Below are 27,356 nucleotides of genomic sequence, written 5' to 3'. Positions count from 1 at the left end.
TCTTCTTGGCTGGATTCTTCTGTTTCATGCTCCACGCTCCTTTGTTTACTCTGAGAAAAGACCCGGAAGTTTTCTTTTTATTAACCTTCCTAACGTGCATCTTTTGAGGAGGCCGTTTGCGTCTTGGCTCTGCTTCAACCAAATTCACTGGAGTTTGTGTTTTGCAGTGTGACAAAGTACGAATAAGCTCAATTGAAGTAGTTGTTTTCCAGGACGTTTGTGGACTCGATTAGTAATAAATAACAAATCCTATTTCATAGTATCATCCTTAAAAACACAAACAACCATTTTCCTTCTTTTTTTTCTGGCTTTCTCTTTATTGACTGTTTTATATTCAGCACACAGTCTGCTAAAACTAATACGATTGGTCAATAATAACCTTGATATTCACCTCTTATTATTCACATTTAGTTGCTCAAAATAATTCATGGTTGCATTAATGAATATAACAGTCTTCATGTGTCAAAGTGAAGTCGTGCCACACCCATTTTTTGTCTTATTACTAGAAAATTTGGTCTGGTTAATCTGTGATGTACGACTTATACAGTCTAATCTAGTAAGGAGGATAAAGAGAAAATCCATTAAACCTTTCAATTAAATGCATATCATTGTTGCTACCCAACAAAGCATGGTGCATGAATAGCGTAGATTGTCTATCTAAAACCTGACTGTGTGTAAAATCTGTGGTTATTGATTGTTTTTTAGCGTGTGTGTAAACCAAGCTGCGTTAATTAGGGCCCTTCATCTTCCTGTATCATCAGTGCAGCTTTGCCTTTAAGAGTGAGCTGAACTCTGTCGTCTAGTAATAACACTGATTTATGGGAGTTTACCGTAATGGTTATTGAGGGCCGTGACATAAAGGTTTCAAAGCATGTTATTGGTTTTTCTGAAGAAACGTCTTCCTTACAGTCTTTATCAGCCAGATGTAAATGGATGTCATTACGCAGAGCCCTTTTCTCCTGATTGAGAGCAAGTTTTTTGTCCAGACCTTTGACCTTTATGATACAATAGATCATACCTGATGGGACACGCTTTAAATAGCTTGACGCACATGTGGTGTGTTTTGCTGAGGAGGTTCATGTGGGTGAGTGTAAATCAGTCTTCCCTTTCTGCGCTGTGATAGAATAAAAAGGGTTACTCCTGTGAAAAATGATTATTACCTGCAGGAGAAATTGTGTAACGTTTGCAAAATGAAATGAAAGCTTTTCAGATCACCTCACATTTACTTATGTGCGGTACTCTTTTTGGGAATGTGGGAATTTGAAAATTAAAGAAATATTTCAAATATTCTTACTTGATGAATTGTGTACCCCTCTTGTTGCTTCGTTTAGTTAGAAAAGCTGACATATCTTTTGATTTAATAATTGTCTTTAATTTTAAGGCTGGATGTCCTTGTTTTGTTTTTTAGTTTTAGAAAGTGGAGAGAGCCTATAAATCAAAAATTAAAGGGAAAATTATCTCGCTTATTTATAAAAACCTTATAGACCTAAAAAACAATTCAACCCTACATATCAAAACAAGATGGGAAAGAGAGGGCAATTTGACAATAACAGAGGAGGAATGGACAATAATATGGAGACATCAATGGACATATAATAAATCACTACAATGGCAAGAATTTGGATGGAAAAATTTGGTAAGATTCTTTATCACACCTGCTCAGAAATGTCACTATGATGGAAATCCTCCTGCATGTTGGAGAAAATGTAGAAATCAAAATGCAAACCATTATCATGTCTTCTGGGACTGCCCAATTATAAAACATTACTGGAAAGAGATAAAAAGTGCTCTACAAGACATTTTAAGCAAAACATTCCTTTGGAGTTCAAGCTTATGTATTTAGGTATAATTCCTCAAGATGCCATAAAAAGAAACAAATATCTGATGACTATTTTATTAACAGCAAGTAAGAAAAACATTACAAGAAAATGGTTATCCCATGACAAACCAACATTAGACGACTGGATTAACATAACATTCAACATCTATGAAATGGAAAAAATAACAGCCTCTCTCAATCACAGGACTGAACAATTCGATCAGTGTTGGAAGATTTGGGTAGACTATGTAAGACCTAAAAGACCTGATTTCATTTTTAAAGACCAAACTTGTTAAACTTCCTCAGCAATCCACTCTCCTAGAATAGCCACGCTTTATAATTATTTTATATTATAATGTTTTGTTACTGTATTCCCCTTTTTTTTTTCTTTCTTCTTCCTTAGTTTTTTTTTCTTTCACACTTTTTTTTTTCTTTATAATCACTTTAAAATCTTTCTCAGAGAAGTGTAGTTACATTTTTGATTTGACTGTTATAAGGCAATGGTCTATATGTTAATCTTATTTCAAATGTTGAAGTTAGTTTGGTGATGCCTATTGTCATGTAAATGATACTTTCTCGAGAATCAATAAAGATATAATATAAAAAAAAAAGAAAGTGGAGAGAAAAAAAAAACAAGTGATAGAGACATAGACAGTTAATTATTGTAGAGTTTATTGTTTTAAGTTTCAAAAATTAACTTTCACTCTAGCGATAAACCAATGTTTCTTTTTCTTTTTCTTTTTGCAAACCCCCTAAATATGTGTGGCTGGAATTGGTACTATTTCTGTTTAACTAGGTTTCCACTGTGGATTTTATTAGAGCATGGAGTTATCATGGTACAAAACATTCCCGACCATCCATCCATCCATCCATCCATCCATCCATCCATCCATCCATCCATCCATCCATCCATCCATCCATCCATCCATCCATCCATCCATCCATCCATCCATCCATCCATCCATCCATCCATCCATCCATCCATCCATCCATCCATCCATCCATCCATCCATCCATCCATCCATCCATCTTCTGTTCACCCTTTGTCCCTAATGGGGTCAGGAGGGTTGCTGGTGCCTATCTCCAGCTACGTTCCGGGTGAGAGGCGGGGTTCACCCTGGACAGGTCGCCAGTCTGTCGCAGGGCAACACAGAAACATACAGGACACACAACCATTCACACACACACACTCACACCTAGGGAGAATTTAGAGAGACCAATTAACCTGACAGTCATGTTTTTGGACTGTGGGAGGAAGCCGGAGAACCCGGAGAGAACCCACCATGCACAGGGAGAACATGCAAACTCTATGTAGAAAGACACCGGGCCGGGAATCGAACCCAGGACCTTCTTGCTGCAAGGCAACAGCTCTACCAACTGCGCCACTGTGCAGCACATTCCCGAAATAAAATATTTTATTTCCACCATAAAATATTTTTTATGGTGGAAAAATATTTTTCCACCATAAAGTGGAAAAATATTTTTCCACTTTATGGAAAAATATTTTTTCCATAAAGTGGAAAAAATATTTCCACTTTATGCCATTTTTAATAGGAGCATATAGGTATTTCTAATAAAGATCAGAAAAATATAACCAATTCAAGTGTAACTTTGTTTTCATTATATGAAATGTTATATAATGTTTCTTATATGGGAAAACAATGTGAGCAAAAAAGACGGTCAATACAAAAGGTTCCTTGCTGTGTATTGCTGATAAGTTTGCATAAATGTTTTAGTGTGATTAGTCTGGACTACCAGTAACTATTAGTTCTGACTAGTTTCTGCTGTTATGGAGTCTGGGTCCATAATTCATGGTAATTCATGGGGCTATTGCTAATCATTTTAGCAGAAGCCTCTACTAACCAGAGCATCAATATCTAAATAAACTGAGTTAAATGCAATTATTATGTGATGGAATCTTTTCACTACGTTGATTTACTGCGGCTCCCTAGCCATCTTGTTGCTTGCCAAGAAAAGGGCTACGGCAATAAAAATTTTTCAGAATGAGTGCTTGACATCAAGCTTTTACGCTCGGTTACAGACACCGCCTGGTTTAAAGCTTAATGACATGCATGCAGCGGACCCCGCTTCGCTGTTCATGGACTGAATGACTGAGGTCATTGATATTCAAACCAGCTGAGGGTAGTGAAGCATTGTGGCCCTGGGTGGCATGGCGTTAACAGCAGGGGTTTGGATAAATAGCTTATTTCAGTGGAGCTCCTTCTAGCAGGTGAAATGCAGAGAAAAAGAGGCAGAAGGAAGTAGTAGTAGGAGGAGGAGGAGCTGGGGAAACGCTGAGCAATAACTGGATGGTTTTGGGAATGATTACAACATGAATAACATTGATTTTGAAGCAGTGGGGGAATATTTGCGGTAGATGTAATATCTTTTAGTTGAGACAGTCGTGCTACTAAATCCTTCAACGTATCGAAAAAAATTGGGCTGTGTTAGTAATCATGTCCTGTGTGCTGCAATATCAGAGAGGCATGTACTTACGGCTGCATATGTATTTTAGTAACTCATGTATCAAGCAAGAAAAATAAAAAACGTATATTGCAGTTTGTGATATTGCAGAAGTGCACGTTTTTACTCCCATTCCTGCTGCTTTCTTAACTGGAAACGAACGTTTTAAATCACTAATGCTCACCATACTGTTACTATTCATCCTTATATAACTTAAAACCTTAAAGTTACTGCAGTGTAAAGGTGCGTTACTTGAAATTAAACTGACTTTCTCCATCGTGAAGAACAAGGAAGAGCTATAGAGATCCAAAGCTCAGGTAGGAGAGACTGTTGCTAGGGCAACGTTTAGCTGTGGGCTTTACAAACCTGACCGTCATGGAACGATGCAAAGAGAAAAGCCGTTTAGAAGCAACAGCATACTTAGGAGATGGTGCTTGGATCACATAAAACCAAAATGTAACTTTTTTTGAATACATATAAACTTCACATCTTCCCTAAACACACCATCCACACATTGACAACTGGTAGTGGGAGCATCATGCTGTTGGAAAGCTTTACTTCAGGATGCAGTCAGAGCTACAATAGACCCATTTAGACCAAACAATAGTGAACAGTGACAACTGTTTTAAAGGAAAAAAATCTGACTGTGTGAATGTAAGGATAATCACACGCCTATCGTCTTGAAATACGTATTTTTATATGCATTGATGTGATATCTTTTTGGCACACAATGCCATTTAAGGCAAACCTAATTTCGGTTGGAATGGAAATAACAAACAGGTACTTTTAGTGATCTATACAGGCAAGGTCTCTAATGTAATAAAATGTGTACATAAATATGTTTTTGCTGCAAGAAAAAAAAAATGGCTGGTTAGTTTAGGTCATTTTCTTTTCCATTTCCTGTCTATGCAGCTGAGATTATTTAGAGGATCTTTTTCCAAATGTTGTGTCTGTCCTGGTTTTAATGCTTTTTCCACTGTTCAATAGGCTTCAGGTAACTGGTGTGCATATCCTGTTCTTTGCAGAATCACAGTGTTTTGGGAGATAAACATTACTTCCTGTAGAGTGTTTAGTCTTATTTCACCTGGATACAGATCACCTTGGCTGCATGTTTCAGAGCAAGGAGTTCAAGTGACAAGCAGGCTGAGTGTGGTCTTTATTGAAGCAGAAGATCGATAGTTTTTGTCATAAATAATTAATTCTTTGTGGGAAAATAGGATTGATTCAGCATCAGTAAGGAATCCATCACAGCTAGTGTCTCTTTCTGGAACATATGTACTCATATCAAGTGTATGAGGTCATGTTAGGTGAAATGTTTTTTTTGTTTTTTTTCTCTGTCTCCATTTAGCCAAACAATGGGACAAAATACATTTCTCAGCACGTCTGACATTTTCCAATGAGAATATACTGGAAACTAATAAGCTGTCATTCTCTTTAACGTTGATGAAATCACTGTTTCTCCAAACAGATTATGTCAGACTAAATATGTCTCTGTTTCATCTTAATTTCATCTCAGCCGATGCTGTTTTTTTTTTTTTTTTTATCTTTGCTTCCCGTATGTTTGTCTAATGGCGTCGGCTGAAATCTAAAAATAAATAATGCAATTTTACGAGCAGGCCCTACAGTCTGCATTGTCCTCCTTGTTTCAGTAACGCATGGCTCTGTAATATGCTGCCTGTAGCGCTAATTCGGTCTAAAAGGAAATTCCACATTGACCAGTTGTCCCAGTTACCTGCTTTCCTAGTTACCAGAGGAAGTAGGTAACCAGGGAAACGCGTGTATGGCGTTCTTTCTGAGAAAAAGATTAGAGGATCAATAATGCTCACAATAAGTAAATTAGAGCCTGGGGCCGGCCACAAAGCTGAACACAAGGACATGGAGCAGGGCTTGTTTTTGGACTTTAGCTGACTGCAATTATGAGGGGAAATAGGAAGGTTTGATTATTGACGTGCAGACGAAAATGTTTTAAAGAAATTATTTGCAGTCAGACACAAAAGAGCATCATGGGAATAATTAAATTCTTTAATCAAACACCAATATGCTCATGATCAATAAAGTGTATTTTTCATTTAATAATGAGACTTTTAAATCATGCATTTTTTCTTTTAAATGTACGAATTTTCAGTTGCTGAATTTTAATTGCTTGATTACCGAATGTCTCAATTACGACACGTCGCCCACCTCTTTTTGCGTCTCTTTTTTTTGCCAAGTTTTTTTTTTATTGTAATCCTAAATTTCAGTGCACATGGGCTTCATGTCTGCCCTTTGTCCTTAATCCTGTTCATGCATCTAAAAGCATAGTTGTGAAAACAATGCTTTTAGATATTTGCTCTCTGAGTCTCTGCTTCAAACCAGGGGCTCCAATGTCATAGAAGGATGGAGAAAGAGATGGACTGATGGATTGAGTTTTCCTCCGTGGTACGAAGCCCCAAATCTAATTTGTCATGGATTTAAAGTTCTTGATTTGCCTCCAAATGCCACCTGTAGTCATGACATGTAGATGAGGAAAGAAACAATTTATAATGTTATTTATCTCCCAAAACTAAAGCTTCTTCTTATATTGTTCATTTTGAAATAGGCCATAACAAAAGTCACCTTTTTTTTTTGTTGGACTCCTTGTGAAGTGGATGAAGTGGAAGGGGGGGATGGTGTGGTTGGATTGACATTTTGGCAATATTTTCAAATCCAGACCCCTTAAACTTCAGACTGATTTAAAATAAAACATTTCTAGCCACTTAGTTATGCAGCTCCCACCGGAACAAACACTGGAAGGCCTTTAGGAAACTTGGAGTCATAAAACAATTACTAATGACACTATCGATCCTCAGACTGCAATTAAATTGTAAAATTAGCTCCCTAAGGCTTCTTCTGTCGGTAACATGTACAAAGCTTTCAGAGCAGTGAGACTGAGCTTCGAAAGTGACGTAAGGACACAGAAGGACATTAAAATTCAGGGGGCAAAGCAAAGCTGGGGGTACATAGCCTGACAAAACCTTTGCTAAAATCAAGCTAACAGCAATAATAGCTCTGCTGTCATCATGGGTATGATTTATGAAGAGAAGAAATGGCCTTGTTGAAGGGCTTTCATGTCCAGGGCCTGTAATACCTGGTGATAGATGGAGTATTTCCATCCCAGGCGTTCAGGCCTCTAAGTTAACACGGAGGAAGTGCAAGGCGGCATTAATACTGGTTGTATAGACCTGCTATCTACTGGTCTGATGTGTTACCACTTATCAATCCAGTGACTGTTCTTCATGGCATAGATGGGATCGATTCCTTCGACGCTCCAACACTTTAATGGCGCTTCTTTTGTTTGCCCATAATTTCTTTAGAGTAGGGCCATTTAGGATTCACGAGAGACAGAAATAATAGCTACAGTGAGGCTTTATGAGGTTATTTTTAAATAGATGACCAGCTCACCATTGGCAGTCTTTCTACGTCCATTTCTTCTTCTTCAGATTAAAATGAGTTTTTGCATAGTGCTACCAAAGCGCCTCCCCCCCACCCCCGCAGCCACCAAACTGCTGCTTTTGAAAGGTTGGTTGCTAAGATACAGCCCCTCGTAGAGATGAAATCCCCACTGTACGGCTGTCTTACAGCTGTACAGCTTAGCCGCTACTCTATGTTCAGCATGGCGGACCCGTGGTGTGGGTTACGGTGTGTCTGGCTGTGTGCAGCTTAAGCTGCAGTTCTGCTGCTGGTGTTATGCAAACTGCCAATTACACGTGCTCTCCTTCTTGTAATCTATTGTTGGCAAAATGACTCTATTTTTCCTGAGAGCTCTGAGATCTCACTCCTTCTGTCGCACCTCTAAATCTCTCCCAGCTGACGCCTCAAAGGCGCTCATGGAGAATCAATAGTTTTTGCCTCATGTTCAATTACGCTACGATCAGGAGTCGTCAATCCAGCGTGAGCTGGGGGGGAACGAATGGACAGGTGCGGCGTTACTGATCTGATGCTCGGCGCTCAGAAACCAGAAAATAACTGAATGTGAGTCTGACAGCAGGCTGGTGAGAAAAAAATAGATGTTCAGATTGGGGTTTCTGACGCAAGACAGAAATCGCACCGCAAACGAGAAAGCCGAGATGGAGTCGTTAAGGTTTGGAAAACGCATCTGCATTGATACTCAGGCTTTCATTTTCTGGTTAATTTCCCCTGAGATTTTGTTAAGAGGATGTTGGGTTGGAAGAAAAAAAAAATAGTTCATGAATATGACTTTAAAGTTTTGGTCTGTCTACCATGTACTTTCTGCACCTCTGCTGCTGAAGCAGTAGAGATTATTACTTCAGTCTAAATATCTACATCTGAGCTTTAATTATGTATTTTTCAGAAATTAGCTTTTTTAAAGCAAGCAGTCTGCCCTAATGCATTCAGTTTTACTGTTCCTTGAAAAGCTATTATTCCTTTTTTTTTTTTTGCTCTTCTGCTCTATCGTTTCATTGAACTATTCAATTCTCACTGTATACATTTGATTAAAAAAGAAAATCCCATAGTTTCACTGCGTTAGAATATTAACATGAAGGCAGAAAACAAAAATGCATGCAGTGGACCCAAAATTATTCACAGACGTGGCAGATTAAGATTTTACACTATTTTCATTCAATCAAGAAGTTTGTTTCTGATAGGAAGTGAGATTGAAATCTCCAAAAGGATAACAATGCAACGTAATAAGTGAATCAGTTATTTAAAAGCAATTTTCTATCTCTTTTCACTTAAATATTACAAACAGCATGTCAAATCTGTCAGACCATTTGAAGTAATCACAAAAAAATGTTCCTATTGACATCAAATCCTTCTTAGAATAGCTGAGCAGGTCTGACAATGTATGTTTCGCATTTCTTTGAGGTTGGAAGGCCCCCTTACCATCACCCTAATCGTTTTCTTTAGTTTTCTCCACAGATTCTCTATCAGATTCAAGTCGGGACTCTGGCTAGATGAGTCCAAAACTTTACTGTCATTTTAAGACAGTGAAAAAATATTAGTAAAATTGAAAAATGATTAAATCCTAGATCTGTAATGAATAGTTTTGGACTATTGTGTCATGATTTAAGTAGTTTTATTTAAAAGACTAAAGTAAACATTAGTTGAATTGTTGCTAAAATAACATTAAATATTCACCATGTCACCTAAATCATCTATGTATTATTGCTTAGAGCTTGATGTGTAGATTACAAATAAATGCACTCTATATTACTTTTTGTTTTCAAATGCTTAGTATGTAGTGTCTTACTTTAGCTCAATATCATGGCTGCCCATATATTAAGAAAAGGAAAATCTGTCAGATTTGTCTTTCCTGTGAGGAAAAGTGTAGGAGGCTTCTTTCAGTCAGCTGTCCAGCAGTCAGCAGAGATGGTTTGAGTGAAAGTGGTGCTAAGCCCAGAAAACCTTTGCTACTCTAGGCACTGTTTATGTCATTTCAATAAAAGGACTTTCACAGAAAAATGTAGCACTTTGGAGACCTTCTGAAACCTGTGCACTGGTCACACTTCAAAACTGAAACAGCGTTTTGTTTCCAAACTGAGCTGCTGGGAGTGAGTGAGAGATTGTGCTACCATCTTTGGAAATGTAACTGTGCCCAGTCTGGGAATGTTCAGCCAATTAGCCAAAAGTCAGTCATCAAACGTCAATCCATCACGAGGCTGTGCCTTTGAGGCCGACAGGAAGCAGAGACGTGTGTGTGCTAATGTGTGCCCAGAGACAGAGACTGGCTGCTGAAGCTTGATGAAAGATGCTGTTTGCTCCTGATATCATCCCCTGTCACAATGGTGGGCAAGTGATGGATGGATGGATGATAAATACAAAGGAAATACAGTTCATTGAATGTCTTCGAACTGTAGCGTGAGCATAGTCAGGGACTCCCAGCTCTTAAATTGTGTTCCTACTGCAAGGGTAAAAGATCTAATATTAAATCCACTATTCTTTTTTTTTTTTTTAGCTCTGTGCTTTTCTTTTTTTGCTATGAAAAACTGGAGCTTGAATCGTCAAAAACTTGTATAAATGACACTGACTGGTTTCTTATAATTTGAGCAGAGGAAGATCACACAGTTCAAGGGTAATACAGACTCTGCAAGAACAGAGAAATGTAGTTCTCTCTCTCTCTCTTTCTTCTGGGGGTCTGAGAGCAAAATGACATCATCCTGTTCTTGCAGCTTGTTCCTGACACATATTCTGGGCTTTCAGACACACATATTCTGGTGTCTGAAAGAAGAAAGTGGGTGAGAGAGACATATGAAGACTTCCCAGGAATCCTACGCTCGAGTTCTTGGGAGGTATGAAATGTCCTGCATGTCCGCGGCCCTGGAAGAGAAAACATGTTTGTTCTTGTGGAATGCAGTATGTCCTGGCCTTTATTGGTGAACTGATTAAAAAAAAAATGAAACAAACAAACAAAAAAAACTTCTACTAAGCAGCTAGTTGGTAAGATTTCTTTTCTTTTCAAAACCTAATAGATTTTTCCCAAGAAAAAAAAAACAGCAAAGGCTATTAACTAAAGGTTCTTCTTTATTTGAGCCTTAAACAGTCTTTCTTTCTGTTTTCTTATCTCTTTTAGGAAAACCAGGGGCTCCTGCTCATGTTTCATCCACCAGGTTTCTAGCTGTGACCCCACCAGGTGGTTCTCGCTTCAACACCATGCTGCACCTCGCCCTGCTCCTTCATCTCCTGGCCTTCTCGCTTGCAGGTTTCTATTTCAGCAAAAAAATAAATAAAAATGACACAAAAAGTAAAAAAAAAAAAACAAGAATAAGCAAAGCTCAATAATGATCAAGCATTTTTTTTGAAAATTGAATTCTATGTTTCTATTCGCTGTTGGCCATAATTAACAAAATTACAGGCAACAAACACATCGCTCTGTCTGCAATTGAGCTATCTAAAGTTTCTTTTTGAGTGTGAAAGTGTCTCGTCTCAGAGATGGCCATTGAATTCGCAGCAATAAATTTGTAGAAATACGATGCCCAGATCAGAAGAAGTTTTCACAGTTGTAGTTGCCTCTTTAAAGGCTATCGAGGAACATTTACAATTTCAAAGTATTCTGCTTATTTGGCTTCAGCTTGCTTTTTGCCCTTATTCCATCAAGTCAAAGCATCCAACAACCAACCATTTATTTGACCAAAAACGAAACAGAAACATGGTGTCCTTCAGCAACTCCACAAACAGGCTTATGTCAACAAAGCATGAAAATCCAACAGGTGGCTTGGATAGTCGCTTACTTTTTTCTTCACAGCTGTCAGTTTGTCCCTTAGCTGAAGAATGGGGAAGACAAAATGTGAACAAGCAGCTGAAAAAGTGTCTGGTTTAGAAAATGAGGTGGAGGGTGGACATGAACCAGGGAATAATTTGAGCTGCGTGGAAACGAGGAAAATCTGATGTTGATGAAACAGAAAAGTTACTTTTTTTAAGTTATGCTGTCTTTTTTTCTTTTTGTCAGTTTAAGGTAAATTAGCATTCAATGGGTGACTAAGGGAGAATAAATAAAATAAGCTTGAAATTTCCAAATTAGCAATATTGATTGCATTTCCCACTCTATAAGCAATTCACAATAATTTTAGACTTTTTTTCCACATGAAGCAATAAAAGACAAACATGTGAATCTTCAAGATTTGGCTCTTGTTTCCTCTTGATTTTTAATCATGACTTTAAGGCAGCACACTTCTTTTGTATTTCTGATTACAATATGAAGACAGTACATTCTGCACGTCTTTTACATTTTTAGGAACTTAAAAATAAAAAAATCACTGCTGCAGTAAGAAAGACAGCAGTCAGTCAGCTCACTCTGGTCTTCCCTTCAGCGAGGGGACATCGGTTTGACATGTTTGTTTAGCCGCAGCATATACAAAGTGTGACGTGACGTTAACGCTATGACAGCTTGGGAAATGTCAAGCTCACGCTACACTACAGCCACAGTATAGTGAGTGTGCATGTTTTCCGCATTTTGTCCTTGGGAGTAATTACGCTGCAACTTGATTGTTGTGCAACTCGCAGTGGCAGTTTTTAACTTCACTCATCTTACACAAAAGACAGAAACATTATAAATTGTATTTTTAATTTACGGTTTACAAATGTAATATTGTGTAGGCGGTTGGGAGGTTGTTAAGCCAAATGAATGTGTATTTGCATCATTTCAAGCGTCGCTCTTTTATAACTGTAAAAGATTGGAGTCTCCTGCTGTAACGGTGCAGAATATTGATTTGATGATTAACATTGAATTCTCTGCTGCAGATTCATCAGAGCAAGGGGCTGTACTGGACCCTTTGGAAGGTAAGACTAATAATCCTCCTGGCAGTTTGCACTTTAATCTACTTCTAATCGTACCGTATATATATATATTTTTTTTTTTTATTGTCATGCTAATTAAGGTCTGTGGTGTCTAAAATATGACTCTTTTAGCGTTCTTCTTCTTGTGGGAAGATGTCATGATACCCGCTCACCTGTGAATGAACTTTCTCACTGTGGAGTGATAAACTTTAAATTGTACTGTCAATGCTGGTATTACTTCCTCTTGTCATTATGTTTCACACACCCGTCGTGTTCAGAGTAACAAACCACTAAAACTCCTGATTTAATACTAAAGGTCCCTTCCTTAGATGACCAGTTGTCTACCAGCACTTTACTGCTTCCCCCCCCTGTTATATCCTAAGGCAGCACCCAGGATGTATTTATAGTCAGGAACAGTTCCCTTTTACCATGAATAAATTACTGTACATGCAGCCATTCCTTTCAACAGTCAACAGACTGTGGTTTATTTTTTTTTTTTTCATTCAGAGCCTAGTGAATTATTTCCAATAAACAGACTTCACTCTTCCCTACTGTTCATATGCAGAGAGGATTCACACAACCTAAAATCCTAAAACAGTTTTGGTTTTCAAGATTTATGTTTAGCCAAAGAATGATTTCCTCTCACCTTAATACCTGGAAGACAATAAAATATGTCTCTTAAAAAAGTTTGTTAGCTGAGTAGCAACCAACTATCATCTAATCTTTAATTTAATAAAAAATAAATAAAAAAATCTTCAAAAAAAAAAGTTTAAAGACAATGCTAGTGTCTAGTTTATAGCATAAACTAGAACCCTTCTTACTTTGTTGTCTGTTTCAGTAGCGTAAGTAAACATATATGAAAATAGTACTGCCTTACTGTGGATTGGATTTTATAAACAAGCCACAATATATAAAGAAACAGAATTACAGTATTATACCTTATTGGCATTCCTACTCCCTCATTTGAAATAACCATGTAGAAAAGCGGCTACATTTCGAGGTTTTCTTCCACTGGATTTACTGGTTTTGAAGAAAGCACAGGGCTGGAGTCTCCTCATGTTTTCTGTGATGAGGTGGCCTTGGAAGAAGCCGTTATTTATAGTGAAGCCTCTGGGTGTTGACAGAGCTCCTCTTTAAGTGTATTAAAGCTAATATTTGTTTAGCTCTCAGAGTTGTTCCTGTAGTTCTTGCATTAAAACAGTATATTTAAAAGAAAAAGCTTCAAATTTTGCTTGTTTGTGTTCCTCATTATAGAATATTCTTTGAAACCAGGACTAGAAATATGCACAAACCCAACAGAGGATACAGCTACACTGATAGCTAACAACATAACTGGATAATGATATTTTGTGGCTACATTGACTGCCCAGTATTAGGAGGATGTACTTAATAAAGTGGCTCAGGATTGTATATTTATGATAGAATAATGAAAGAAATATTAATACAGTGCTATGACATATGCAATATTTTTACGACGACGGTTATTTCAGCGTTCAGATGATGAATCACGTCGTTATGCTGTAATAATCCACAGCACTAATCACTACTGAAGATATCACCACATTTGAAACTAATTGAAAACAATTACTGCTGTTATTGTTCTGTGTTTGTGTGCAGATAATATTCCTCAAATAGGCAACATAATGGCCACAAACATGCTTTGTCAAGACAATCTCATCTGAAAGAAACCACAGCTGTCTCAGAGTTGCACCAACTCTGTCTCTTGGCCAACTCTGTTGAAGTAAACTTTATTAACGGCAACAGAGCACGGACAAGGAAGGAGGCTGCAGTCATTAAAATACTTCATGACGGCTTATTTAATGATGCACTTGACTATATCTCAGACCATGCTGAGTTATTTGATGTTAAATATATCCAGCAAGCCACAAATATGGCCACGGTTCAGACATGTAAAAGCCAAATGAGTAAACAACCTGCTGTGGTCTCAGACTGACTCATTAGAGCTCACTATGCTGCACTCTGTGGAGGTTGCTGTGGATACTTGAGGAAGAACTGCGACTGGACAAGAGATGGGCCAAAAATAGCACTTATTGATTTTCCTCAAATTACCACAAGAAATGTGTAAAATAAAATAACCAAATAAAATTTGGTCAGAAATCAGTTGCATTCTGTAAATATGTACTTTAACTCCAAGATGTATCATCTCATTTTACATTGTTAATTTATTGTGTGCATTATTAAATGGGTATATCCAGACAATTTCCAGCCGCAGTCTTCATTACTTTTTCTGAAAAAAGAACAAAATGAATGTCATCAGGCTGAACTGGACGGAAACAAATAAGTTTAGTTGTTGCCTGGGAACAAACTAAGATCCTTGATGTAGGCTAATTAGTTGATGGGATGAATGATTGTCCTCTCTGACGGTCTTCTTTGTTGCCTGCTCAACCCCCCCATTCATTTCTTTTTCCTTTACCAGGAAGCATTGGTCGTGCTTTTCCTTTTCAGAACAAAATAAATATGATGCTTGGGATCTATTTTTGATACATATCTCACTTTGACAGGCAGTATCTTTGGGCTTTTAAAGTCCCTGAGCCGTGGATGATCTCTGTGAGGTCTCGGTTAGATTTCCTGGGGTGCACCAAGCATACATTGTGATTACAAGTGAACATCAGATTCTCGCGATGGTTTTAACCAGGCAGAAAAAAATTGCGTTGAGATCGCTATAGTTCATGATTGTGTTGCCAGGGTGTGTGAGTCGTGGAGTCAGCTGGTTGTCACATGCATTAGCTTATCTGTGCTGTCTTGCCCATGGTCAGATCTGAGGCTTAGTCATTCCAGATATATATCACTGCTACTATTACGACACTTGGCTGGAATTTCTTACAGTCATATACTATAATCACTTTGGTGCCATATTTGTACTGGCTACAACAAAATTCATTTCACAAAAACGGCTCACATAAATAAGCTAGTCTCTTCCTGCTTTCCACCCCAAAAATTGGATTGGTGTTTTCTGTGCCATCTGTGGTACACGCCTCCAAATTGTGCAAATCTAAAATGTATTTGTTTGGCATTGTATTTGTGCTGAGTAGGGATTTGTAAGATAGAAATCAGGGAAAATGAGAGAGGATGTCACTATGTGAAAAAATCAAATGAGTACGGTATTTTGTTTTGGTGCATGGCAGAGCACAAAGTTTCATGCTCTGCATTATGATACATTTGTGTTAAAGCCTTAACCTTTAATTCTGCCAAGCTTTGGAATATATATATATACTTATTTTTTTTATATATATATTTTTTACCTGTAACTGAAACTGATGGTGGAGGTTCAGAAACCTCCCACAGGAAAATTACACAGATAATAATAAAGCATTTTGCTGACTCATGCCTGATTTCTGAAGACAGAAGGAGTTTTGGCTCTTTTACTATACAAAAGTGAAAATCCGTTGAGGACACTGATATGGTTTTAGTTGTCAATGAATCATTTTATGCAAACTGATATATTTGCACAGGAGTTGTGGTATGATATGAGGCAGGTTATCAAGCAGTACAGCACAACATACAGGGCCCTTCCTTAACATCAATTATACTAACCACAAAGCAGAATATTTTGCACTAAGATAGACTATAATTATCATAATCCATTGTGGACTGTTTACCACAACAAACAGTCCACAAATACATATAGCTGCATGTTTTTGAAATTACAGTGATGCAGCCAAAGCAAATAGGTTTCAGTAGATTTAGTACAAGTAGAATTATTAATTATTATATAAACAGAATAATAAAGTGGATCATCCCTACAGGGACAATTTTGGTTTGTTATTATGCCTCATTACATGGCTCAGGGGTATGTGGGTAATTATTACTACATTCTGTCTGTTTTGCCTCAAGGACACAATATGCTATCTGTCCCACTTGGACTCTCAGTTGGTCATGCAAAAAAAAAAAAAAAAAAAAAATTATGCACAGATGTGAGAAATCATCCTCTGCACATAGAACGAATTACAATGTAATTCACCAGAGAATTACACTTCTGTGGGATTTTAATAATCATGTTTCCATGGGGATATTAAAACAAACAAATTTAGAAAGACACTTGACAAAAAACAAAGACATAGTAAAATCTTCCATAATAATGAATGTATGCGGCGTTAAAACTCAGTGTTACTATGGGGAAAAAAAAAAACCCTCTGAAAATAAACAAGTGCTGTTTTTAGCTGAATCTATAAACTTCAATGCCATTGAGCTGCACAGGGCCGCCTGTGTTTGATAATGAAGTTTGTCCACTTCCAGCCGGCCCTGGTGACACACATTACACATTTGTTTTGCAGTTGTGGCCTTCTCTGTTAGAGAGACTGTCTGGCTCCCTTTCTTTTTCTGTTAGGGGGACTCACAGTTGACTATTGTTTAATAATTACTTGCCTGTTAAGAAAGTCAAAGCCAAGTATGCACAGGCAAGAAACGCCAAAATAGGGAACAGAGGAAATCTTTGATGCAGGATAAAAAAAAGAAAAAAAAGAAAAAGAAACGAAGACTCTCAGAGATTAGAGAAAAATAGGGTGATTGAAAGAGCTGTTGAAAAGAGATTTTCTCTGTTTTGTGGAAAGCTCTATTTTAGGAAGTAGAGTGGGAGGTTTTGAGAAAAAGAGTAGGATGATTTGAGACGTGTATTTCCAATCCTGCAAATGCTTCTGGGAAGCCGCATTGAGCTCTGTGATTCTTAAAGCTAAAGGTTAAAACTTGTTCCTGTTTCCTCAGATAATAAATGTCTTTATGTGCTGTGTGATTCCATAGCTGCAGCGCAGTATTTTTCCAGATGAGGTGTCAAAGTTGGACTGTAAGACGCATCAAAATTGGGGTTTAAAATAGAGACTAAGTAAATCAAGGAACATAAAACCCATCAAACATCCAGAGACCAGTAACAGGATGGGAACTGAAGCAATCAAGGAGCAAGCGACCTGCTGAACGGACTGATTACTGGAGTGGCAGCAGGTGAAAAAAATGGAACAGAACATGTGAAGGGCTGGGGACGGATCAGGAAATCTAAGTACTATGACAGACAAGTCCACAACTTTATTAGACTATCTCGCTTGCATGTCTATTTTTGTGAATAGTGCATTTCATTTCAGAGAAGTGAAATGCACATTTAATTGTCATTATCTTGTCACAGAATTATGTTTAAATGGTCAGGTCATTGTGTCTACTGTCTAGTGAAATTGAACCAAAAAATACCCTAATAACCCTTATTTCAGTCATCATTTGAAAGCTGCTTAATGGATTCACTCTTCCTATCATTCTGTTGCTGTAGTGTTTCCATCACAAGTGGAGAAAGTGACGCACTTTAGATGGAGAGCAACGAGAGTAAAGAGATCTTGGAGGGAAATTAGTTTTGGAGCTCTGTCGATTGAATCTAACAAGCTTGGGTGATGAAGAAATAACAGGGTGAAGCTTGGAGGAGTTGGAGACTCCTCTAAGCTTATAGGGAAAGTAAAACAAACTGGAGAGAACGTTAAAGGCCCTATGTGTGTCTCCAGGCAGTATGTGTGGCCAGCTTTAACACTCTCACCACCATCTGTCACATCCCACGTAACATGGAGAAGTCGGGAACGGCACTAGAGCTCATTACATTTCAACAGCTACCTCAACATTTTACCAAAAACCACCAATGCCATCAGGCTATCTAACATTTATAATTTGATTTTATGCGTTAAGAATCTATTCCACATTTTGCATGGTTTCACCTTAAGTCAACAGAAAATGGGGTCGCAGTAGTTTCTTTGCTCTTCGGTGAGAGCTTTCAGTTTTTTCTTGCTCGCACTTCTTTCTACTCCCTTGCTCCCCAAACACAGATTCTCACCTAATTTTAATTTTATCAACTGCTCAACGGCCCATTTTTAGCATTTTTTAATTTCGCTCACAGCCAGCAGTAATTCTGAGTCCTTGGGATTTCCATCAATGTCAAGCGCTCTCAGGCGGCAGGCTGCCATAGTGTTGGAGTCGAAGTTGATCCCGTCTTTCAGTGTCTTCGTGCGGACCGCCTGCTTGGCTGTTCAGTGTGTAACAAAACTTCTTAATGTGACTGTCGATGTGTCCTTGTGCTTCTTAGGCTTATTAGATTTTCAAGACCTGGAGCCCCTGACATCCAAGACAGAAAAAGTAATTTAAATTGTAGATGTGCACCTAGACAGCCGGTTTCAGAGATTACTCTGCACGCACGTCAAGAGCCAACACACGTTGGGCTGTAGCGATATGTGCATGATTCTTCCCATGAGTTGTCTTTAAATCCCTGCTCTTGTGGTAGTTTATTTTACTATGATGCTCTCATAACCGTACATAAAATCCAGTCCTATCAGTTTCTCTGAGAGCTCTTCTGACGCGTAAACAGAATCTCAATATCTGCACACCGGTTGCGCTAAGTTTGTGTGAGAACGTTTCAGAATAAACAGAATTGATTTAGATCAAGAGAATCCCACCAGAAAGGTGAAAAGTTTAAACTGCAATGATGTGGTTCAAAGTACTGCATTGAATATAAATGAAAGCAATGCTTTTCAGATTTAAATCTGTAAAAATGTGGAACTTGCATCATATTAATTCAGTTATGCACCAACTCAGTAAAATCCGTTGAAGTTTATGGTTGTGATGTAACAGAATGAATCAGTAGGAGTAGATTAGCAAGGCGCTACAGGACGTTGTTGTAGTCAGTCAATTCCTTGCATTGGCCTGGTTCCATGAACTAAAGCAGCGCAGCATATTACTGTCTGAAATAGCATATATTCCCCATTGAGGTGTCAGCTGTGCATTCTTAGAACACAGAAACACAGGGGGGAATAACACGCATGTGCGCACGCATTCATACACACACATCCCATTTGCAATCCTTTCAGCCACCTACGCAGTCTTGATCTTTGAGAATAGTCAGCGTTTGGGAACATCGTGCCTCATCGCCTATTCATGGCCCAGTATTGTGTTTATGTCTTATTCATGCCACTGCTCGAGATGCCTGTCTCCTATAATGAGTAATTGGGGATGATTGCATATGTGTGTGTTGATATTGCAAACGCCAGATTGAACAAAAAATAAATAAATTAAAAAAAGGCGTTCTCATCAAGCGGGCTCTTGCACATCTGCAACACACAGCTAAACATGACGCATGCAGTGAGGAAAGGGTTCGATGTGGGCATTTTTAACCATCTGCTCTCATACCAACACACTCAGTAGATGCTGGGATAATTTCAGTTTTTTTCGATCAAGCTCAGTGACTGAACTTCCTGATCTTACAAGCTTGCAAATCTACCTCAGACCGTTTTTCGTCCTACTCTGCCTTGCTTCTTTTCAGCAGATGATGCCACAGGTTTCGGCCCGGTGTTTGAGGAGCAGCCGGTGGACACTATCTACCCCGAGGAGGCGCCCGAGGCCAGAATTGTCATGACCTGCCAGGCGAGAGCCAATCCACCTGCCACATACAGGTAACATAATGTTTCCATAAACCCAACCTCATTACTATGCACTTTAAATTTCACCTCCGTTGTTTCAGGGTCTGTAAAATGCCGGCTGACTTACTTTTTTTTTTTCCTGAATAATTATTAATATGCCAGTAGATAAAGTCATCGTATAATTTTACCAGCAAGTAAAATGAGATACGACTGGTCAACAAATTCTTACTTTTAAAAAAAGTTGTTTTAAAAAAATCTTTTTAAAAAAAGTTGTTTTAAAGTTTAAAGTAAACCTTTTTGCAAAATAAAGCAAAAACGTTTGCAATACCTTTTGCTATGTAGCAAAAAGTATTGCAAAATATAGCTTTTGCAATATTTTACTTTTGCTAAAGACAGCAAAAGATGTGGCAGACAGAACACATTGATGGAAATAAAAGAAGGTGTGGCAGACCTGTCGCAATGATAGTCATAGTTTCTTAAAGTAGACATACGTCATTTTGTATGTCAAAAAGCATGAGAAGTTAAAAAAACGCCAGTCACTACAGTGTAGATTAACAACTGACAACAATTAGAGAATTCCACCACAGGATTACATCGTAAACCTGAAAACAATCAACAATATACATAAAACTTAAATCGCAATCGTGGAAAAACCGTAAAAGATATTCTAAAGCCCGACAATTTGAAGATAGTTTACAGTCTTGTGACTTGTTTAAGAGTTGACTGGAGTTCCTATGTTGAAGTAAAAGTAGTAAGCAGTGAAAAAGCAGAAGTTTTGGGCAAAATTTCGTGGAATTTTATAGAATTTCAATGTATTTCAATGGGGCTGAAATGTGCACAAAAGCGCAAATATTTCAAAAAGTACAATATGTAAAATTTTGAAAAAAAAAATATAGCAGAAATCTCCAGAAGAAGCAGAACGTTTTGATATATGAATTAGTAAAACTGGCTAAAGTTAGCAGAAGTAGTTAAAGACCGAAAAACATAAACAGGATCTTAATAGGTGAGAATGCAGTAAAGCATATTCTCACTGATAAACAAGTATACTCACCCAGGTTTCTCTCCATGCAGATGGAAGCTGAACAACACGGATGTTGACCTGAGCAAACCTGGCAGCAGCTACAGTTTATCGGGAGGCAACCTGATTATCAGCAACCCCGTTAGATCGGAACACGTGGGGAAATACTCCTGCTTGGCTACCAACATGTACGGCACGGTCGTCAGCCAAGAGGCGACTGTCCAGTTCGGATGTGAGTTGTTTGGATTGGAGTTTGACCTTTCTCTAGGCAGCGATGTGCTGTGCCATCCAGATGTTGAACAGCTTCCCCAGAGTTGTTCATTCATGCATAGCATGCACATGAAATATGCAACAACATTTCATTAGGAAGTTCATGTTCAGATAAACCTCATGTTTAGAGTCCAATGATAACATTTAGATACGCAAGAGTCTTCAGTTCAACCTGTAAAACGATGATCTTGTTTCCGTCTCTGCCTTTCTCAGATCTCGATCTTTTTTCACCGGAAGAGAGGCTGGCAGTGCACGTTAAGGAGGGCCAGGGGGCCGTTCTGCTCTGCGCCCCCCCTCCACATTATCCAGGTAAATAAGCATGTGAAACCAGGGTCTACTCCTCTGATGACAGGATTTTCTAATTTGATCAAATCTGGAACTAATCAGAGCACAGACTAATGCCTCCTGAAAGAAATGTATGGAAGTGGTGCTACAACCCTGAACTATATGTGGAGCTTTGTCCTGGGAGGGACAAGGGACATTTATTCTTGGTTAAATATTAACAGGATGTGTGTACTCCACTAAACAGAGATGCATATTTTTGTTTGCAAACACATTTGTATTTTCAAACACAGTATCTCATGACTTACATCAGTGTGTTTTCACAAGCTTAACATTTAAATACACGCATGACATCAGCAATCCTGTTTATTTTCTTACCTAAAAATAAAAGCTACACTGTAAGATTAGAATATTTTTTTTTTAGCCTTTTGTTTCTGAAATTTAAAGTTAAACAACCAGATACTCACTCAGTTTCAGAATCTGAAGTTGTGAGACAAAACAAGGTTCGATTGAAGATCCCTGATGTTGCAAACCCCACTGGAGCTCTGCTCTCCTTTTCTCTCTCTAAAGGTGAATAAAAACTGATCACTGCAACAGAACAGGTTATAGATGTATTGCTAATATAGCTATAGTCTATATTAGTTGTTTTTATTTGTAGCTGGACTTCTTTTATTACACCCTGGAGTCACAATCAGTCCCATTCATTTAAAACACAGTTTAGTTACACAGTTACACAAAATTTCGTCTGACTTTGTTTATCCTTTTTAACCAGAAGTGCCCAAAGTTCGTCCTCGAGGGCCGGCATCTGTTAAACCAGGGAGAGAACTAAAACATGCAGGATGCCGGCCCTCAAGGACCGACTGCAAATCATAACCACTATGAGATTAATACTGAATTGCACTCATTTCTTTGTAAATTGCTTTCTGGACTCCACCTGGGAGGAAATTTGCATCCCCAGAAACATGAATACTTTGCCAGTCGGATGTAATTTAGGTAAAGAATGTGCTTTGAGGCCCAACAGTGTAACCTCACATCTGCAGTCTGGGTAAAATAAAAGTCTCCGGTGTTGTCCAACCACTTCTTTTTCAGTGACTGTTGCCAACACATTTTCCGTTAGATGGGTAATCATTTTTGGTCTTACCATTTATGGAAACAGTTTTGGGTTTTTTTGGTCTTTTTTATGGCATCTAGCCATGCAGATTGTCCCCAACAAGTAGAGACTTTGCCCAACTGGAAATTGTGAGTAAAATCTGGCCAAAAAAAAAACTTTCCTGTTCATCCTCACCTTTAGTTGTTGTTTCCAGTCTCTTAATGTGGCTGACCAAACTGTTTCCCTCTTCCATTAGCAATGCTAATGTAGCCGTAACCATCCGCTAAATAAAATGGCACTGACATTTAAGATATTCATACTGAATGCTAATCTATAGCCATCCATTTATTATGGAATTACCAACTCCAACAGCATCATAATTACTACAACAAGCAGGACTTCCCCACAGCGCACTCCCTTAAACCTTCCAGCTGAAAGAATCCTGCAAATCCATCTGCAAGGTCAAAACATGCATGAATTGTAATTACTCTCAGCACGGCATAGCTGTTCATGACTATTCATCCGTTTCATATATTTGAGCCTGTGTTTGCATCCAGATTCCTCGTCTGTTTCCATAGTCGTTGCCTTGTGTCCGAACCGTTGATTGACAGGCAGCATTTCAACGTGCCTCTCTCTCTCTCTCGCTGCGTAGGCGAGCTGTCGTTTCGATGGATCCTCAATGAATTCCCCACTTTCATCTCGCTGGACAAGCGGCGCTTTGTCTCCCAGATAACCGGCAATCTTTACATCTCCAAGGTGGAGTCGTCGGACAGGGGCAACTATTCCTGCTTCACGTCCAGCCCATCCATCTCCAAGAGCGTGTTTTCCAAATTTATTCCTCTAAAGCCTCTTGCTGAACGTTAGTACTTTTTTTTTCTCTTAATTAATTAATTAATGTGTTGTCTTTATTATTATTTACTCTTTAAGACAGTGTCAATGTAAGAACATTGTCAATTTTGGGGGGGGGGAAGGAAAAACTTATTAATATGTTTTCTTTAATAGAATCCAGTACATCTTACAGTTTTTTTGACATGTTGAAGCACTGAAATGAGCACACAGCAGCGCCACAGTTATTTTATTCAGATATTCTTCAAGAATGCCCTAAAATCCTCAGGAAGCTCCATGTTCAATCACAGAAGTGCATTTTCAAAATAAAATAGAGGTTTGAATACAAAGAATAATACCTTAGGTAAACTAAAGGCATAAAAAATACGTTATACATCTTCCATCCCTTTCATTTAATTATGGTTAATTTTTGTGGAATGTGTTTGTACCTGTTGCTCTTCGGTTTAGGTTCCATCAGAAAATACCCTGCTGACCTCAGTGTGAAGTTCCCACACACCACTGTGTTGGTGGGACAGGACATCATCTTGGAATGCTTTGCATTGGGGAAGTAAGTGAGAAAGGTTGGACATTTCCTGTGTGCTTGAGTGCATGAAGTAACGGTGCGTTTATGGTAAGGCTTATAGCAAAATGCAATCAGCTATTGCTTCTTCTTCTTCTTCTTCAAGCCGCGTTAATGACTTCTGCAGCGTACGTTTGAGTGGGATCATACAGTGTGGAAATGGCACAGGGAATATTTTCTCCTGCATTGACTGAAAAGCTGGGCTGAGTCGAGAAGCAGATGAGTGGAATGAGCTAAATGCAAATCAAACGTAGACCTGTCAGTGGGTTAAGGCTGGCGTAAAGGGTCAGAGTCTACAACAACAAAGGAATTGGGACGTTGATGTGTCAGAGCTAGGAATATGCAGTAAGTCTTAAAAACCGAAGTTCATAGATGGTCCCTATTCAATCTGCCTGGCTTTAAGATATTTTGCAAACTAAAGTGAGTACAAGTTCAGTCTGTAGTTGTGCAAAAGGCGTGTAGAAGTAAATGGAACCGAACCAAAGTTTTAAATATAGGGGTGCTAAATGTATGACTTGTGAAATATGGAGATTTTAAAGCTCGACTAAATAATTGTGCTCTTATTTCTAGAATAAAAACACCAATACAGATACGTTGATATAGTCTGAGTTTTAAAACAAACTGTTGTAGGAGCCCCGTTAAAATTTTACCTCCACCTGACAATTACTCCCTAATACTGACATGTAATGTTCTCATGTGAATACGTGAAAATTTGTGCTTTACTTTTGCAAAGCAGTGCATGTGTTACAAGCTGACTCCAGTCTGGTGTGTGACTTTGCTTCATCTCCCTGTGCCTCCCAGCCCCGTACCTGAGATTCACTGGAGGAGGAAGGGCAAAATTTTACCACATAATCATGAGGTGCGGATGGCGGGCGCTCAGCTGTTCATCCCGAACGTCCAATTCAATGACAGCGGCGTCTATATTTGTGAAGCGGCTAACCACAAGGGAAAGGACTCTCACCATGCTAACTTATCTGTGGAGGGTAAGAGAAATGTTGAAAGACATGTCAGCCCTCAGCATTGAAAGCTAAAACACACTTTCAATAAAATGAAAAGTGAGTTAATTGTCTGTAGACTTCTTTAACTCTTAACTCCTCTCTTTGCAGCGCATCCAGAGTGGGTGGAGCACATTGTCAACACAGAGAAAGACCTGTACAGTGAATACACCATGTCTTGCATCGCCAAAGGTGTTCCGAAACCTCAAATCCGCTGGCTGAAAAATGGAGAACCGGTAAAATTCTGGCATGGAAATCTTTGTTGTTCAGGTTGCAGTATAGCAAGCACCTTCTGTGTAGTTCCTCTAAGTTGTGTGTGCAGCCATGTGTTGTTGATGTAGTTCAGAGAACATGTGTGTACATCATGACAGGGGAAAGTACTTGTTGTTAATCAGCTGTTGTGCAACGCTTCTCCAGAAACGGCTGTCGTCAGCCTGAGATCCCCCATGGGAACAGCTGGTAGTGACAGAAAATGTGCTAAGAAATATTAAGATGTGCTGTATCAAAATACATAATGTAAAATGCTGTGTAGAGAAGGCATGTAAGTGTGGAGCATTTACCTTTTCATCAAGGTGTTCTAGATGTCATTTCTACTGCTTAAAATGGATGAAAATCGTCTAACTTCTCTATTCTTTCCTACAGCTTGATGGGGCCGAGTTGAGATTCAGCAGGCTGACATCCGACGATGCGGGAATGTACCAGTGCATAGCAGAGAATCGCCATGGAGTCATTTATGCCAACGCAGAGCTAAGAGTATTTTGTGAGTCAAACCCCGGCACAAGTTGTTACTTCAAAAACTGCTGTGCTAAAATGTAGAGGACTACATTCCAAAACCTGCTGAGTAAAATTTTTTTTATTTTTTTGCTAACCCCGTCCTGATCTACCACAACAGGGTGGGTTATAGGTACGATCAGTTCTACTGGGTTAGGTCTGCAACATGAAATACCTGGTTGAAGTGACTGCTATCATACATTAGGGGCTTTATCAAAAACAAAATACAAACCTCTAACAGCAAAGCAATGGTTGGTATTTTAGACTGAACCTCCTTGTGGAGGGTCAGGCTGTGTCCTGGGTGAGTTTTATTTTTACTTTTCATTCTACTTTAAAATATATCTAATTATTAGAAATGCATAAAAAGCTCATAATGTCAAAAAAATAATTTACCTCACAAGCAAATGAATTGGGAAAACAAAATTCATACCTAATGTATTCTACTGTTTAAAATATTGCCTCTCTCGCATATTGACATTATGACTATTTCTGTGGTCAAAGCATAAATGCTAAACATGGAGGATGTGGACTTGAATGACACAATATTCTTACTTCATAGGATTTAATATGATTTTGTATCAGAAGTGTAGTGTTTATGGCAAATCTGGACCATTTTTAGGTCAGACATTGATGTTGGACAAGAGATTCAAGAGGTTGAAGCTTTGTGAAGACCAAATTTTTCTATGCCAAACTGGTATATCCATGTCTTTATAGACCTTGCTTTGTGCTCAGATGCCTACTTATGTTGGAAGAGGAAGGTGATATTTTCAAAACTTTTCTCACAAAGTTGGGAGGATGAAAATTTCCAAAATGTTTTATGTAGAAGCAGTAAATAAGGGGCAAGCCCTACTGTCAAGAAGGATGACTTTCCTTCATAGTTACCGTACGTCTCTGGGATTCCACCCTCCCAAACCCCCCTAAAAAACACCGGGACACATTTTTTGATCCAGTGGTCAAGTAGAATCACCAGACTTTCATCTACCAAATCATAACTCCAGCTTTTGGGTTAAAATAAGAACTCAGCAGTTTTTTTGTGCGGAAATTGTTCTTAGTAGGACATATTGACTCTTGGAGTGGTGTATATACGGCTAGTTTGGGAAGAATAATACACCCTGTCATCCACAGATGGGGCTCCAAAGTTTCCCCATAACCATGTAAGAAGAGTGCTGGCACCTAAAAATGGCCGGGTGGTTATTGAATGCAAAGCCAAAGCCGCCCCAAAGCCCACCATAACCTGGAGCAAAGACACGGAGCTGCTCTACAACTCCTCCAGGTCAGTCGTCCCTTAGTAAGACTGACACACTCGTTTTGTTCCCACTCAAATGAACATTTGGTGTATTTTTCTGTCGCTAAAAAGAAATTTGAATAACAATCTAATAAATATGAATAAATAAATATTCATATTCAGTTATTTCTATTCATATTATTCAGTCTGGTTTGTAAAGGTTGAGTTGTCCTTTGTTGTTTCTAATGCCAATATTCATCAGCTGCGTATCGTCATCTGTCATTTAGACACATCTGGGCTGCAAGGACCAGAATCTGTCATTCTGCTTTGAAGGCAAGCTAAAGTTCCCAGAGAAACACTTGACAAAA

At 38.5% G+C, this 27,356-nt stretch overlaps 1 protein-coding gene across 4 annotated transcripts in view; it reads left to right on the top strand.

Moving 5' to 3' along the window:
* Positions 1-27,356, top strand: part of cntn1a (contactin 1a) — a 71,204-nt gene that overhangs the window by 28,175 nt on the left and 15,673 nt on the right. For 3 of the 4 annotated variants that reach the window (XM_044124155.1, XM_044124158.1, XM_044124156.1), the window contains exons 2-12: positions 10,833-10,961; positions 12,500-12,538; positions 19,836-19,965; positions 21,004-21,182; positions 21,434-21,529; positions 23,245-23,451; positions 23,886-23,985; positions 24,799-24,980; positions 25,104-25,228; positions 25,635-25,752; positions 26,889-27,036. In XM_044124155.1, coding sequence (XP_043980090.1) covers positions 10,913-10,961; positions 12,500-12,538; positions 19,836-19,965; positions 21,004-21,182; positions 21,434-21,529; positions 23,245-23,451; positions 23,886-23,985; positions 24,799-24,980; positions 25,104-25,228; positions 25,635-25,752; positions 26,889-27,036 — 1,373 coding nt within the window. In that variant the 5' untranslated portion in view covers positions 10,833-10,912. The remainder of the gene's footprint in view (positions 1-10,832; positions 10,962-12,499; positions 12,539-19,835; positions 19,966-21,003; positions 21,183-21,433; positions 21,530-23,244; positions 23,452-23,885; positions 23,986-24,798; positions 24,981-25,103; positions 25,229-25,634; positions 25,753-26,888; positions 27,037-27,356) is intronic. The other variant, XM_044124157.1, reaches the window with a different exon arrangement.

The sequence above is a fragment of the Gambusia affinis genome, linkage group LG08 (assembly GCF_019740435.1).
Source record: "Gambusia affinis linkage group LG08, SWU_Gaff_1.0, whole genome shotgun sequence".
In the NCBI taxonomy this organism is placed as follows: Eukaryota; Metazoa; Chordata; class Actinopteri; order Cyprinodontiformes; family Poeciliidae; genus Gambusia; species Gambusia affinis.
The sequence above is the reverse complement of the archived record's forward strand: the minus strand, read 5'-3'. Positions and strand labels throughout refer to the sequence as shown.